This window comes from Crocodylus siamensis, chromosome 7 (genome assembly GCF_052110815.1).
Source record: "Crocodylus siamensis isolate JL-2025a chromosome 7, ASM5211081v1, whole genome shotgun sequence".
NCBI lineage: Eukaryota > Metazoa > Chordata > Crocodylia > Crocodylidae > Crocodylus > Crocodylus siamensis.
In genome coordinates this window covers 2,245,094-2,260,962 of record NC_143401.1, presented here as the reverse complement: position 1 = coordinate 2,260,962, position 15,869 = coordinate 2,245,094, and the positions used below count along the sequence as shown (strand labels likewise).

The 15,869-nt window shown below is 62.0% G+C and overlaps 1 protein-coding gene across 1 annotated transcript; it reads left to right on the top strand.

Annotated features, from left to right (window-relative positions):
* Nucleotides 1–8,021: 8,021 nt before the first annotated feature.
* On the top strand, nucleotides 8,022–14,393 carry LOC149859262 (digestive cysteine proteinase 1-like). The gene is made up of 11 exons (XM_090057181.1): nucleotides 8,022–8,146; nucleotides 8,627–8,686; nucleotides 9,016–9,108; nucleotides 9,732–9,904; nucleotides 10,298–10,538; nucleotides 11,643–11,844; nucleotides 12,161–12,354; nucleotides 12,649–12,740; nucleotides 12,872–13,030; nucleotides 13,340–13,529; nucleotides 13,866–14,393. The coding sequence occupies exons 1-11, from the start codon at nucleotides 8,107–8,109 to the stop codon at nucleotides 14,051–14,053; spliced, it is 1,632 nt and encodes a 543-aa protein (XP_089913307.1). The 5' UTR covers nucleotides 8,022–8,106; the 3' UTR covers nucleotides 14,054–14,393.
* The last annotated feature ends 1,476 nt before the right edge of the window (nucleotides 14,394–15,869 follow it).

Here is a 15,869-nt window from a genome sequence, read left to right as displayed (position 1 = left end):
GGGTCTGCATTTTCCTGGCATTACACCAAGGAGGAGCCAGGGGCCTCAGCTTTCCCATCTGTGAAAGGGGAGAAGGCTAGCTCTCCAGTGACCAGGCTGCTGTGTAGTTTATCTCGTTATGGCTCCTAAAGCGCCCTGTAACCTCTGGCTCAGAGGCACTAAACCAGGGTAATCCAACACATCCACCGCTCCGTCCCTTCTGCTGGTAGGAGCAAGGCCTCGCTGCGACACGGCCCTGGCTGCGGCAGTGCCAGGCTGCTCCCCCGAGGCTCGAGAGAGGCACTGGACGTTTGGGCTTGAAACAAGGACCAGTGCGTCTCTCTCCCCATCCATAGTTTCATAGTTTCCAAGGTCGGAAGGGACCTGAGCAGATCGTCGAGTCCGACCCCCTGCCCTGGCAGGAAAGAGCACTGGGGTCAAACGACCCCAGCAAGGGGTTCATCCAGCCTCCTCTTAAACACCCCCTGGGCAGGGGCCAGCACCGCTTCTCTTGGAAGTTGGGTCCAGGCCCTAGCCGCCCTGACTGTGAAGTCGCCTCCTGATGTCTAACCTAAATCCCCTCTCTGCCAGCTTGTGACTGTTGTTCCTGGTCACTCCTGGCGGTGCTCGGGGGAACAGGGACTCCCCCAGTGCCCACTGGTCCCCCCTGACTAGTTTGTAACAGGCCACTAGATCCCCCTCAGCCTTCTCTTGTGGAGGCTGGACAGGTTCAGGTCCTGCAGCCTGTCCTCATCGGGCCTGCCCTGCTGCTCCCGACCATGCGAGTGGCCTCCTCTGGCCCCTCTCCATGCTGTCCACATCCCCCCTGAAGTGCGGCGCCCAGACCTGGACGCAGTCCTCCCGCTGTGGCCTGACCAGTGCCGCATAGGGGGGGAGGATCACCTCCCTGGATCTGCTCGAGATGCATCTGTGGATGCAGGACAAGGTACGGTTGGCCTTCCTGACCGCGTCCCCACACTGCCGGCCCACGTTCATCTTGGAGTCAATGATGACCCCCAGATCGTTTTCCGCCTCCGTGCTGACAAGAGGGGAGTTCCCCAACCTGTAGGTCTGGTGCCGGTTGTTCCTCCCGAGGTGCAGCACCTTGCACTTGTCTGTGTTGAAACCCATCCTATTCACGTCCGCCCACCCCTGTAACCTGTCTAGGTCTGATTGTAGCCTGTTGCATCCTTCCAGCGTGCCCACGTCCCCCCACATCTTCATGTCATCAGCAAATTTGAGGAGGGTGCTTTTTACCCCCTCATCCAAATCGCTGATGAAGATGTTGAACAGTGCGGGCCCGAGGACCGAGCCCTGGGGGACCCCACTGCCCACGTCCCTCCAGGTTGAGAAGGACCCATCCACCACCACTCTCTGGGTGCGGCCCTCCAGCCAGTCGGCGACACGTCTGACTGTGCGGGTGTCTACACCACAGCCCCCAGTTTCTTAATGAGAACGGGGTGAGAGACAGCGTCGAAAGCCTTCCGGAAGTCCAGGAAGACGATGTCCACTGCTCCCCCTGCGTCTAATGATCTGGTGATCTGATCGTAAAAGGCCGCCGGCTCCTGCGTCTCCTTTAAGGGAGCCCCAGACCCACACCAGGTCTCTGTCCAGCCTGCTAATCACCCCTGCTAATCACCCCATATATTCTTGGGATATAATTAGCCAGGGCAATTAGTCAATGGTAGAAGCACCCTGCGGGGCTTAAGATATGGAGAGATCAGAGTGGTCAGGGGGTCAGCTAGAGCAATCTGGTACGGGTACCTCCCGCGGTACACACAAACAGATTGATTATAATGACTTTAAATGACACCAAATTGCTGGTGGGAGTTAAGGTTGAACTGAAAAATGTGCTGGTGGTACTTATTTTCAAGTGTCGGCGTTTGGGAGCTGCTGAGCTAGAGGATGTAGCAGAAAGCTCAGGAAAGGAGCAGTTTGTCATCGAAGGAGGATGTTGGTTTTGTGACCGAGTCCCCTGAGCAATGCGCTGGATCAGGCCATGTGAACCTTCAGAGCAGAGGAAGCCAGACGCCACCTGCAAAGAAATGAAGCGTTTGCTCGGAGAGCTCCTATACGTTTCCTTCTCGGTAACTGCTCCGAGACAGAGCTCGAGCTCTTCTCCGGAGCCCTGCTCCTCTCCACCAGAGACAAGGGGAGGACGCAGGGGAGCCGGGTGCATCCTGCAAGCGGGTGAATGAAGAAGTCCTGACACCCAGGGAGCGACCCCGCCGAGCCTGGGCTGGTTTTGTGTGCACCTGGGAGCTTGCTGCTGGCAGGTGCTGAGATGGTGGGGCTGCCTCGAGGGTCTTTTCCTGAGGATTTAGCTTGGCGCACCGTGCGCCCGTCGCAGAAATCGGTTTGTGGGGCACGGCTCCAGAAGCAGCCTGGGGGTGCATGGAGACAAACCTGCCCACGAGAACCTGGGTTAACAACCCAGGCTTGGCTAGCTGGCTTGCAGGGGTGCGGCGGGGGCTGCATCTTCTGAAGCACCGGGTGCCGCTGGACGCCAGCCCCTTCCTGGGGCAGCCCGGTGCTCACAGCTGCCCTGGGGAGGCGTCTCTCCGGCACGCCTGGCTGGTCTGTCACGCCGACAGACCCAGGGCCATGGTGTCAGCAAGCCCTTGGCTGCAGGATCATCTCTGCCCCGGCTCGCTCATGGGTGTGAAGAGGCCAGTCCTCGAGCCATGGACCTGTCTGTGACCCTGGGACTCACCGGTAACGAGGCCTGGGCTTGCAAAGGAGTCTTCCCCTGCTCGGCAGGGCCCTAGGGAGGCTTGCGCCTTGCTCGCTCTTTCAAGCAAAGTCTTGGCACTTGGCGCGGGGTGCTCCTGTGACTGCGACACAGAGGAGGCCAGACTAGACTAGATCTTCTCTTGCTCCCCTGCAGCCCCGCAAAACCGCACTGGTTTACACCGAGATGCTCGATCCTGCAGTGAGGTCCCGTGCCTGGCACTGAATCGGCTTCAAGCCGTTGTGCTGCAAGCTCCAGGGAAATCTTTGGCCGGTGGAAGTTTTTGACACTCGGCTGAACACTGGCCTAGGTTTTCATAGATTTCATAGATTTCATAGACATCAGGGCTGGAAGGGACCTCGGGAGATCATCGAGTCCAGCCCCCGCCCAAAGGGCAGGAAGTCAGCTGGGGTCACAGGATCCCAGCAAGATAAGCCTCCAATGTGCTCTTGAAGGTGTTCAATGTAGGGGCTTGAACCACCTCCGCTGGCAGACTGTTCCAGACCTTGGGGGCTCGGACAGGAAAGAAATTCTGCCTTATGTCCAGCCTGAAGCGGTCTTGCAGGAGTTTGTGACCGTTCGACCTCGTCATCCCTTGGGGCGCTCTGGTGAACAGACGTTCCCCCAGATCCTGGTGGTCACCCCTGAGAAACTTATAGGTGGCCACCAGATCACCCCTGAGCCTGTGGAGATCGATAGGGGGAAGGTCTGGGGGCTAAGAAAGGCAGGCTGAGCAGATTGCCCTTTTACATCTGTTGGCAGTGAGATGGATAAGCCAAAAGTCACTACGGTGGAGAAGGCCGGACCCGACCTCTGCTCCACATCCCGAGCGCCTGCCTTGCCCGCGGCTGTGGCATGCCGGAGGGGTGTTGTGGCTACGGGATGAGGCGGGAGCAGCCCCTGCGTAGATGAAGGCCGCGTCTCCCTGAGGTTGGCTTCACCTTCGCCCCCGTTGTCCCCGGGCTGCTGTGATCTGCAGGCCCTGCCGCCCTGGGTTGCTCTTCCCCCTTAGACCTGACGTTGCAGAGCTCTGCAGCTCCCGCCGCTCAGCAGCTGAAGAGGGACTCGGAGGCCTCGGTCCTCCCACTGCTGTAACGGAAGAGCCAGTCTGTCTCTGCCTCGAGAAACTGTAATAAATATCTTCAGGACAACCAGCCCAGTGCTGGCTGCTGCATTTAATCCCCGTAGCCTCCTGGCTGCCAGGGACAGATGGAGTGAGACCGGGATCCGGATCCCTCACCGAGCTGGATCCTGGTGCAGGCTAGGCATGAGCTTTCCTGGTGTCGAATAAGTTAGCGGAGGATCTGGGTGTCTGGTCCCCTCCCTGCAGCTGCACCTGCCGTCTCCTGTCCCGGCATTAGCCTGTCAGCTCCTTGCAGCACGGGGCGTACAGCTCCTAGCACAGAGGCACTTCATTTTCTTGTGCTCGGGTGGTATGAATGAAGGAGCATCAGTTGCTGGGGTGCTCCTTCCAGCAGCGCTCAGGTGTCCACTCAAAATCCACCGGTGTCTGTGGACTTCTTCCAGCCCTACACCCGGGAAACTGCGCAGAATTGGGCCCGACGGTATGTAACAAGAGCTTCGGCCGAAGAACGGTGTACAGCAACCGACTGGGCTGTTTTGGACGGTCAGACCAACCTGGTGCCTTCTACGACCAGGTCGCTAAATCCTTAGACGCAGGGGGAGCAGTGGACATCGTCCTCCTGGACTTCTGGAAGGCCTTCGACACTGTCTCTCACCCCGTTCTCAGTAAGAAACTGGGGGCTGCGGTGTCGACCCCCACACAGTCAATTAGGTTGCCAACAGGGTGGAGGGCCGCACCCAGAGAGCGGTGGTGGACGGTCATGTTCGACCTGGAGGGATGTGGGCAGTGGGGTCCCCCAGGGCTCGGTCCTCGGGCCCGCACTGTTCAACATCTTCATCAGTGACTTGGACGAGGGGGTAAAAAGCACCTCTTCAAATTTGCTGATGACATGAAGATGTGGGGGATGTGGGCACGCTAGAAGGGAGGAACAGGCTCCAATTGGACCTGGACAGGTTACAGGGGTGGGCGGATGAGAACAGGATGGGATTCATCACTGACAAGTGCAAGGTGCTGCACCTCGGGAGGAACAACCGGCACCATGCCTACAGGCTGGGGAACTCCTCTCTCGTCAGGGCAGAGGCAGAAAAGGATCTTGGAGTCGTCATTGATGCCAAGATGAACATGGGCCGGCAGTGTGGGGATGCGGTCAGGAAGGCCAACCACACCTTGTCCTGCACCCACAGATGCATCTCGAGCAGGTCCAGGGAGGTGATCCTCCCCCCCTATGCGGCACTGGTCAGGCCGCAGCTGGAGTCCTGCGTCCAGCTCTGGGCACCGCACGTCAGGAGGGATGTGGACAGCATGGAGAGGGTCCAGAGGAGGCCACCCACATGATCAGGGGGCAGCAGGGCAGGCCCTATGAGGAGAGGCGATGGGACCTGAACCTGTTCAGCCTCCACAAGAGAAGGCCGAGGGGGATCTTGTGGCCTGTTATAAACTACTCAGGGGGGATCAGCAGGCATTGGGGGAGTCCCTCTTTCCCCGAGCACCGCCAGGAGTGACCAGGAATAGTGGTCACAAGCTGGCAGAGGGCAGGTTTAGGTTAGATATCAGGAGGTGCTACTTCATGGTCAGGGCGGCTAGGGTCTGGGACCAGCTGCCAAGAGAAGTGGTGCAGGCCCCTACCCTGGGGGTCTTGAAGACGAGGCTAGATGTGCACCTTGCTGGGGTTGTTTGACCCCAGTACTCTTTCCTGCCATGGCAGGGGGTCGGACTCGATGATCTGCCCAGGTCCCTTCCGACCCGACTAACTATGAAACTATGGACTCTGGAGAATGCACTGACTCAGCTGGCACGCGAGGCACTTGCTTTTAGCCTTGAACCTGCCCAGAAATGAGGCAAAGGGGGTGAGCGAGCTCATTTGCAAATAGTGTTCCTTCCCTGGGTTTCATTAGACTTATTTATTCGGCTTATCAACCCTTCCCTTTCCTCCACCAAACCCTCAACCCAAAGAACTGGCCTGATGAAATAAAGCACTGGGAGGTCTTGGACTTGGACAGCCAGCCTCTGCCTCTCCTTTCAAAAGGGGGTTGGGCAGTGTCCAGGCATCCAGGGTTGGAGCTCAGGCAGCTCCGTTCCCAAAAGGGAGCAGATGTTTGGTGTCCATCTCGGCAGGCAGCCTTGGCGTGTCCCCCACCTCCCAGGGAGGTCCTTTACAATGCAAGCCTGCCTTGGCAGAAGCTGGTTTTGGGGCCAGGGAGATAGTTTCATAGTTTCTAGGGTCGGAAGGGACCTGAGCAGATCATCCAGTCCAACCCCCTGCCATGGCAGGAAGGAGTACTGGGGTCAAACGACCCCAGCAAGGTGTGCATCCAACCTCCTCTTAAACACCCCCGGGGTAGGAGCCTGCACCACTTCTCTTGGAAGTTGGTCCCAGACCCTAGCTGCCCTGACCGTGAAGTCGCCTCCTGATGTCTAACCTCAACCTACCCTCTGCCAGCTTGTGACCGTTATTCCTGGTCACTCCTGGTGGTGCTCGGGGGAACAGGGACTCCCCCAATGCCTGCTGATCCCCCCTGACTAGTTTGTAACAGGCCACAAGATCCCCCTCGGCCTTCTCCTGTGGAGGCTGAACAGGTTCAGGTCCCGTAGCCTCTCCTCATCGGGCCTGCCCTGCTGCCCCCGACCATGCGAGTGGCCTCCTCTGGACCCTCTCCATGCTGTCCACATCCCTCCTGAAGTGCGGCGCCCAGAACTGGACGCAATACTCCAGCTGCGGCCTGACCAGTGCCGCATAGAGGGGGAGGATCACCCCCCCGGACCTGCCCGAGATGCATCTGTGGATGCAGGACAAGGTGCGGTCGGCCTTCCTGACCGCATCCCCACACTGCCGGCCCATGTTCATCTTGGAGTCAATGATGACCCCCAGATCCTTTTCTGCCTCTGCCCTGATGAGAGAGGAGTTCCCCAGCCTGTAGGTCTGGTGCCGGTTGTTCCTCCCCAGGTGCAGCACCTTGCACTTGTCTGTGTTGAATCCCATCCTGTTCTCATCCGCCCACCCCTGTAACCTGTCTAGGTCTGATTGTAGCCTGTTGCATCCTTCCAGCGTGCCCACATCCCCCCACATCTTAGTGTCATCAGCAAATTTGAGGAGGGTGCTTTTTACCCCCTCATCCAAATCGCTGATGAAGATGTTGAACAGTGCGGGCCCGAGGACCGAGCCCTGGGGGGCCCCACTGCCCACGTCCCTCCAGGTTGAGAAGGACCCGTCCACCACCACCGCTCTCTGGGTGCGGCCCTCCAGCCAGTTGGTGACCCATTTGACTGTGTAGGTGTCCACACCACAGCCCCCCAGTTTCTGAATGAGAACGGGGTGAGACAGTGTCGAAGGCCTTCCGGAAGTCCAGGAAGACGATATCCACTGCTCCCCCTGCGTCTAATGACCTGGTGATCTGATCGTAAAAGGCCGCCAGGTTGGTGTGACAGGACCTGCCACTGATGAACCCGTGCTGGTTGCCCCTAAGCATGCAGTCCCCTGCTGGCCCCTCCTGGATGTGTGCCAGCATAATTTTCTCGAACAGCTTGCCTAGGATCGAGGTGAGACTAACCAGCCTATAGTTTTCCGGGTCCTCCTTCCTCTCTTTTTTGAAGATGGAGACCACGTTGGCCTCTTCCAGTCCTGCGGCACCTCACCAGAGCACCAGGAGTGCTCGTAAACCCGCGCCGGGGTCCCGCCATGACCTCGGCCAGTTCCTTTAGTACTCTAGGGGTGGAGATCCTCTGGACTGGCTGACTTGAATACATCCAATCCCTCCAGAAGCTCCCTAACTAGTTCCTCACTAACCCTTGGCCCAGGTGCTCCTCCCCTGGGGTCTGAGGGGGGCCCAGCGGGGGGGTGGCTGTTCCGGTCCCTGCTTAGGAAGACGGAGGCCCTGGGGCGATGCTGCCCATTGGCCTCCGATGTCCAGCCTTCAGAGCAACGATTCTGCCGGGAGACATGCCAGGCAGGATCTTGGAGGGGCGATGCGATGGGGAGACCCCATCATCTCTTTGCCACCGGTCCCCATCGCTGCAGTTTAACCGGGTGTGTCCGGGGGCTTCATGGCACAGAGCTGAGCAAAATCAGTGCAGCCGAGCCCGCTTCTGCAGCTGCGGTGCAAGCTGCAGTGCACACGTGCCGCCCCCTGGGAACCCCACCAGAGGCAATGGGGCAGGGAAGACCAAGCCCTGCCACCCCAAATTAATTAACTTGTGTTGCCCCACCCATAGCGAGGGACTGGCCTGCTCCATTGGTCAGCCGAGCACCAGGGATTTGCATCCAGGCTCTTATTAAAGGTGGCCCTGGGGAGGCGCGCTGGGGCTGGCTGCAAGGATGGGGCTGCTGATGCTTTTGCTATGGAGCACTTTGCTAGGTGAGTGGAGCTCCCTGCTCTGCCCCTTCTCCCATCCGAAGCCAGTGGGATCAGGAGGGCTGCTGAACTGGCAAGGGTGCCCAGGGCCTGGGGGGACCTGCCCCATGCATGGCCAAGGGCTCCTCGCGCACCCCCACGCTCTCATTGGGACGCCGGGGTGCCCTGCTCTGTGCCACTGACTCATGCCCTCAAAATCCAGCCTGGCCTCAAGCAGAGCAAATGCAGCTGTGGGGTGCGTGGTGTCCTGGCTCAGCTGGACGGGGGGTTAAGGGGCCAGGCAAGCGCGTGTGCTAGCCCGGGAGCCCCTTCGCTACGGGTCATGCACACAACCTGGCGTCCCCCGGGTGCCGGAGCCCCGCGGCGGTGGGGCTGCCCTCCAGCTCCTCCGCCCGAGTCGCCCGGTGCTGGGCTGCTCCGACCGCCTGTCGTTGCGGGGAGCGGGGAGCTGGGCTTGCAACACAGAGGTCCTTTCCCTTCCAGGAGCGGAGTGCAGGCTGCGGGAGAAGGCCCCCGCGTTTGGAGAGGTCTATCACGTGACAGGTAATGCTCCAGCCGTGGGCTTGGCTTGGTGTGGACCCATGTCTGGGCTAGAGCCACACCCGGGAGGCTTCACTCGCCCTTGCAAAGGGCTTGAGTTGGAAGGCGGAGGCCTCTGCTCCCCGGTGCCAAATTATCTGCCCCTTTTAATGGACTTACCTGCTCTTCTCCCCTGCGGGATCCTCAGCGGGACTCGTGATGGAGACAAACTTCCCCCTTCTGAGCGGGTGGGTCAAGCCCAGCCGGTAAAATGCTCTGCCTGGAAAAGAGGCGCTCGCCCGCTCTGGGGCAGGCTCCGGCTGACCCACCTCCTGCCCGTTTGTGTCTGGCAGGGGTCCTTCACCTGCCCTACGCTGAAATCAAGGAGCCCTTCGAAGCCTGGTACAACCTGAGCGGGAAGCAGAGCCGGATCCAGTACTACAACGGTGAGCGACCTGGGCAGGGAAGCAGCATCGTCCCCGGGCCCCTGGGTCCGGCGGCACTGCGGGGCGCCCCCGGGGCGTCCAGCTCTGTGGGTCGGTCTCTGCCGGGGGGGAGTCCTCTCTGAGGCTACAGCGTGCAGGTTTGGGGTGAAGTCCTTGCTCAGACCTGTGCCCCGTCTGCAGGGTGACCTCCAAGCAGGTGCCTGCGGGGTTTGGTCGTCAGCCTAGGCAGGATAGTGCTGGGGGGGCCAGGGGAACCCACATCTGGCCCATCGGGGACCAACGTGGCCAGCGCCGTGGGCAGCCCCCTTGGACCTGCCCCGGCTGAAATGACCAGGCATCCGCCTACAGCAGCTGGAGGGCAGCTTTGGGCCCGAGGCTGGATATGGGCTCAAACACGACCCCCTGGGGTATTAAGCTCCTTTCCACTGCTGCACACTTCTGCAGAGAGGCTTGGTGTGTCCTCATGAGTGTGACCCCTCGGCCCAGAGCAGCGGCTGCCTCCGTTCGTCTTCCCCTCGCTTTCCAGGGGGGCTCAGGACCCCTGGGCACCGCTCCCCGATGGGGCGTCCGAGGCAGGGGAGCTCTGGTAATGCCTTGCCCTCCTCGGGCATCTCCTCTTCCAGGGCAGGTGATCACGTACCAGTTTGGGGCCGTGGGGCCCTTCGGGGCCAGCTTTAAGGTGACCCCAGAAACCACCGAGACGGAGGTGAACGTGCGGAAGTGCTTCCGAGTCAACGGCACCGACCAGTACCTCATCACCCCGCAGAGCATCTTCCCCAGCCTGGACGGCTTCAAGGTAAGCCCCCGTCTCAGGGGACCAGGCAGTCAGGCCGGCAGCTCCGTGGCTGGCTCTCGCCCTGCTCCACCCCAGCTGGGGACAGGCATGGGGGGGACATGGGCCAACTGCACCCCTGGCCCTGAACTTGCAAGCTAAATCCAGCCCTGCCCTGGAGTAGCGGCAAGTCCGGGGAGCTCGTGCATGAGTGCTCAAGAGAAGGGGCTCCGGCCTGTCCTTCCCTGTCCCCCGTGCACACCCCCCATGGGCTAGGGAAGTTCACAGCCCCTCTGCCTGGAGGAACGTGTGGGCATGGGCTGCCCTGCGGCTAGCTGGGCACTTCCCGCAGTTCAACCTCTCTTGCTCGTGCCTGCAGTCCTCCCCCTTGCTCAGCCCCCCCCACTGTCTCCCCAGCCCGTGCGAGAGGAGTACTACCAGGGGCAGCTGTGCCGCGTGTGGCAAAACGTGTCCTACTGGGGCCGGAAGAAGAACCTGTACACGCTGTGGGTGGCCAGCTCGGCCGAGGGCCCCACGCCCGTGCACTACGAGATGCGCGGCTTCAACACCCTGCTGGGCTCCCACTACGACAAGTACGAGATCCAGTACACCAGCTTCTCCCGCAAGTTCCCAGCCGGGGTCTTCAGCCTCCCCCAGGGTGAGTGCCCCACAGTCCTGCTCATCCCACGCCTTGGAGCGCAGCATCGGTTGTGATCGCACACGCGAGACCGGGACCACGCCGAGTCCAATGTCGCCTGGGAGGGGTGGAAATAGATGTTCTCCGAACACCTCCGCTTCAGCGTGTTGCTTTAGTGGAAAGAGAGCGGGCGAGCCCTGAGTTCTGAATTTCTCAGCCTCACCCTGTCGATATTGCCAGGCCAAATTGCTTCTCCTTCACCTTGTGTCATTGTAGAAAGTTGCTATAATTTGGATTTTTTTTTTTTGAAAGGCCTGGAGGGAAACATGGTTTAGACCCTAAATTATGTTTCTTTCAACTCATCAGAGCTGCCAGGCACGTTATTTGCAAAGTCCTTCTCCTCCAAAGGACTCCCCATGAAAACCATGGTCACGCCTGGCCAGATCCCACCCGAATGGCAAGCAAAGCAGTAGTTCATCCCTTGGTGCCCGAGTGTCCCCTTGCACAGAGAGGCCCGTGTCCTTGAGTAGCATAGTCTCTTATTGCAAGCTCATGGTGAGCTTGCCCCTCCCAGCAAGACACGCGTCCTCAGATGAGGGGTCTCCTCTTGTTCGGCCGGCTCTACTGCACGCGCCAGCGGCACCCAGGCTGGCTAACCAATGCCACGTTCCCTGTGCCTCGGTTTGACTGAGCTGAACGCCGATGCCAGATGCCCTGACTGATCCACGGGGCTGCTCCTGGGGAGATGAGGGCATTATTAGCATGTGCATCTGCGACGGCTGCCTTTGTGGGGGGCGCTAAGAAGCCCCTTGGCATGTCCTGCGTGATAGCGATGCTGCTTCTGGTCCAGCCTCCGAACCCTGGGGGCTTGAACCTGGACCAGACAAGGTACAAGAGGCTTTTTCCAGCCCTAAGTGCTGAGCCTGGCACGAGGCGGGGGAAGGCTAGCTGCCGAACGGAGACACCAGCAGCGGCCGGCTGGGGTCCGCTCTGCCATCAGGAGGGGCACAGCGGTGCCCGATGATGTTTGGCTCGGGATTTTCCCCCTGACTGATTCTGCCCACGGCTGGTGTCTGATCCGTACCCGAATCCACGCCCTGATGGTCCCTCGCACCCGTGTCTTAGGGATCACGTGCGAGCACTGGCCGGGGGCTGGGCCGGAGCATTGGATCATGGCCAACCCCATGCAGGAGTTTGTTGGGCGCAGCGGCGAGGCAGACCGAGCCCATCACCACCTCTTCCACCACTACCAGGAGAAGTTTGGGAAGCGCTACAGCGGCGAGAGGGAGCTGGAGCACCGGAAGCATGCCTTCATCCACAACATGAGGCACGGGCTGGGGGCCGGGGGGCTGTCGGGCTGCGAGACGAAGGCATCCCCTTCATCGTGAAGGGGTGCAGGTGGCTGCTCAACGTGCGCAGGGGCTAGGGGCTGACTGCCCTCGGCGTGTCCCCCAGCAGCCCACGGGCCCTGACCCAGATCCTGTCCTGGGCTCCTTGCCGGGCTGAGCTTTGAGAAGCTGAAACCTCAGCGGGTGCAAATCCAGAGCTTCCCTTGTCCGTGCCCATCTGGGAGCCTGGGGTCTTCGCAGGGCGACTAGCAGTCAGGTCCCACGGGCCCCTCTCCCTCCTCTCGCCGCCCCCAGGTACGTGCACTCCAAGAACCGGGCCAACCTGCCCTACAAGCTGGCGCTGAACCACCTGGCCGACCGCACGCCGGAGGAGGTGGCCGTGCTGCGGGGGCGGCTGAAGAGCGGGGCGCGCAACAACGGGCAGCCCTTCCCGGCGCACAGGCATCAGCGCCTCATCCTGCCCGAGAGCCTGGACTGGCGGCTGTACGGTGAGTGAGCCTGGCTTGGCCCTAGCCGCGGGCGGTCTGGCATTTTGGAAAGGGGCTAAGATGTCCCTCTCCCTGGAACAACCGGTCCCTCGACGGGGTCGAGCCTCCTGCTACCTCCCCTCGCCTCGGGCAGGACCAGCATCTGCTCCGGGTTGCAGGCGCCAGCCTGGGCAGCGTTGGTGACCCGCGGGAGGAGGGGGGTCTCTGCGGAGCCATCCCCTCCCGATCCGATGCCAGAAGCATTGAGCGCATCTCCAACGCCAGCTCATGCTGGTCTCACCCCTCGCTGCCCAGGCGCCGTGACCCCCGTGAAGGACCAGGCCGTGTGCGGCTCTTGCTGGAGCTTTGCAACCACGGGGGCCTTGGAGGGGGCCCTCTTCCTCCAGGTGAGACGGGCACCTGGGGGCAGAGGGGAGTGGGGTGGGCAGGGCACGGCGCCCAGAGCCACCCACTATCCAGCCTGAGCTGGGCTTCCCGCCTGGGAGCCCACCGTCACCTTCTCCCTGGCCCTCCCCAGACCGGCGAGCTGACCCCGCTGTCCCAGCAAGTGCTGATCGACTGCTCCTGGGGCTTTGGGAACCACGCCTGCGACGGGGGCGAGGAGTGGCAGGCCTACGAGTGGATCATGAAGCACGGCATCCCCAGCACTGAGTCCTACGGGCCGTACCTGGGCCAGGTGAGTCTGGGGCCGGGGGAGAGAGCCAGCCATCCCTCTGCAGAGCCCTGTCGCGTGCTGCCATGCTGCTGGGAGCGGGGCTGTGACAGGGGCCTGGCCACTGATCAGGGGAGGCGTGGGGTGCTCCGATGGCTCCAGGATGCACGTGGGCCGCGAATGCTGCCGTGCGCTAATGCGCGTGGATAATGCCTGTGCAAGGGAGCCGCCCGCCCGCAGCTCTGCGGTGGGACTCAGCGCCGCCACCAGCAAGCAGGCAAATTGGGGGAGCTCAGATCCGTCCCCTGGGTCTCCCACCCGTTTCCCTTCCAGAACGGGTACTGCCACTCCAACCAGTCTGAGCCCGTCGCCAAAGTAGCCGGCTACGTCAGCGTGGCCGCCGGCAATGCCACGGCCCTGAAAGCTGCTCTCTACAAGCACGGCCCCGTGGCCGTGAACATCGATGCCTCCCACAAGTCCTTTGCCTTCTACTCCAGCGGCGTCTACTACGAGCCTGCCTGCGGTGAGCCCGGGTCTGCCGGGGCGGGGGGCCACGGGCCCGGGGACGTGCCGCGGCAGCTCTGCCGATGCTTGCCGGGGATGAGCCCGGTCGCGGCTCTGCAGACCAGCGGGGCAGGGGCTCTTCCCGCCCGGGGGGCAGGAGGCTGTTTGTTGCAAACGTGCCGGTCTGTACAGTAATGCAGATCCTAGGGCTGGGGCTTGGCACGGGGGGCGGCTGGCGGCTTCCCCTCCACGCAGGGACCCCAGCCGGCACCTGCAGCAGTGGCCGGTGCTGGCGCAGGCCGAGCAGACGTCCCTTCTACTAGAATAAGACTTTCTCTCCCTTCCTCTTCCCTAGGCGATGAGCTCAGTGAGCTGGACCACGCCGTGCTGGCTGTGGGCTACGGGGTGCTGCAGGGGGAAAGCTACTGGCTCATCAAGAACTCCTGGTCCACGTACTGGGGCAACGACGGCTACATCCTCATGGCCATGAGGGACAACAACTGCGGCGTGGCCACCGCGGCCACCTACCCCTTCCTGGCTTGAACAGCTGTGCCTGACATGCTGCCCGCCGGCGTGGCCTGTGCCTGCCCCACGTAGTGGCGATTCCTGGGGTCACTGCATCTGGTCCCCTGCAGCCACAAGCAGCTGCAGAGGAAGAGCCCTCTGGACTGGGGACTGTGTGGGCCATGTACCAAAGCCTAACGCCGAGGGATGAAGCTAATAGTGCGTGAAGCGGCACCGGGGTGGCAGGCCCCAGACTCCAAAATCAGGGCCCCAGGGTGCTGATGTGAGGGCCGCGGTGCTAGGACCTCTGCTTCCTACCAAGAAGCACAAAGTGCTGAGTCTCGGGGTCATGCATGTGACTGACCTAGCAATAAATGTAACGGGAAAAAACACCCGGTTTGTTGGGGCGTGTCTGGAGCGGGGGTCGGTGAGTCCTGGGAGCCACCCTACCCCGTCCCCCGTCCTCCCAGGGGTCTCATAGTTGGAAGGGACTCGCGGTACTCTCCAGCCAGCATGGCCCCGTGGGTCTGCAGAGTCTGGCCCTGGCCATGGGCACCGCCTTGCCCCCCGGAGAAGGGTGCCGGCAAGGGCACGGGCTGGGAGGAAGCCGTGCCTTGCCAGGGGAGACGGCTTCATGGGGCGGTGGAGCGGATACCATCCGGGAGCTGGGATCAGAGGACCTTCTGCTGAGCTATAACGGGGGCAGGCAGCTGGGGGGTCAGCACTGTGCTGAGCTGTCTGGGGAGCCACCCCCATTTACCATCAGCTGCGGGAGCAGAGGCTGCAGCCAGCGCTGCGCCGGGCGCCGCAGCAGGCCGCGCAGCGAGTCCACGTGACGAGTTCCTCCCAGTGCTCAGCCCAGCTCCGCCGTCCTTGCAGGGGTCATAGTTTCATAGTTTCTAGGGTCGGAAGGGACCTGAGTAGATCCCTTCCGTGGCAGGGCCGGGCCTGCGGACAAAGCCTGGTCTCCTGAGCTCCCCCCAGGCCCTGGGAACGTGGCACGAGGGTGGGTGAGAGCCTTGCACCCAGCTGCAGGGCAACAGGAGCGGGAAGGAGGCGAGTGGTTAGAGCAAGAGCTGGCACCGCAAGACTCCTGGGTCCTTCTCAGCTCTGCCGCTGCCTCGTCCTGGCCCGTGGGGCACGTTGCCCCTTTCTCCTGCTCTGGGCGCCAGAGACACAACGCCCTCGGGCTGCACGTCTCGGTGGCTCGGGGCCGCGAACAGCCCGGAGCGACCCTGGCTCTGCTGCAAAGACGAACGCCCGGGGAGGCTCTGCGCGGCGCAGGCTGCCAGATGCACTAACCCGACCCAGGCCAGGCTGGGGGCGGCTTTGCCTGGGATGCCCGAGCACAGGAGCGGGGAGCTGCCGAAGGTGTCCCCAGGGTCTGCTCCAATCCAGCTCAGGTTCCCTGGCCCCGCAATGAGACCCGTCAAGCGACAGCAGCAATCGTGGCAGGACACGTGTGGGACCCAGCTGGGCCAGGTTGTGGCAGTGCACCGGTGCTTGGGGGGCTGCAGCCCTGGCTTCCCCCTGCCCACCACACCAGGGCCCACCGCTGCAGTGCAGCCACCTCTGGGGCAGAGCGCGCCCACTGCCCGGAGCACCACCACGTAACCGAGGCCGGGGAAGGGGAAGGGGAAGGGCCAGGCGGCGGGGGCTGGGGTTGGCGGGCAGCTCTGAGCGAGGCCGCGTGCAGGTTGCACAACTCAGGTGTTTGCTTTTTCTGCATGACCGCTGTGAACCCGGAGGTTCGGAAAACTCTGCTCTTGCATCACCCGCGCGCGGCTCTGGGCATTGCCCAACGCACGGGGCTGGCCGCGGGGCATCCCCCCGCCCCATCCCCGCGCTGCCCCTT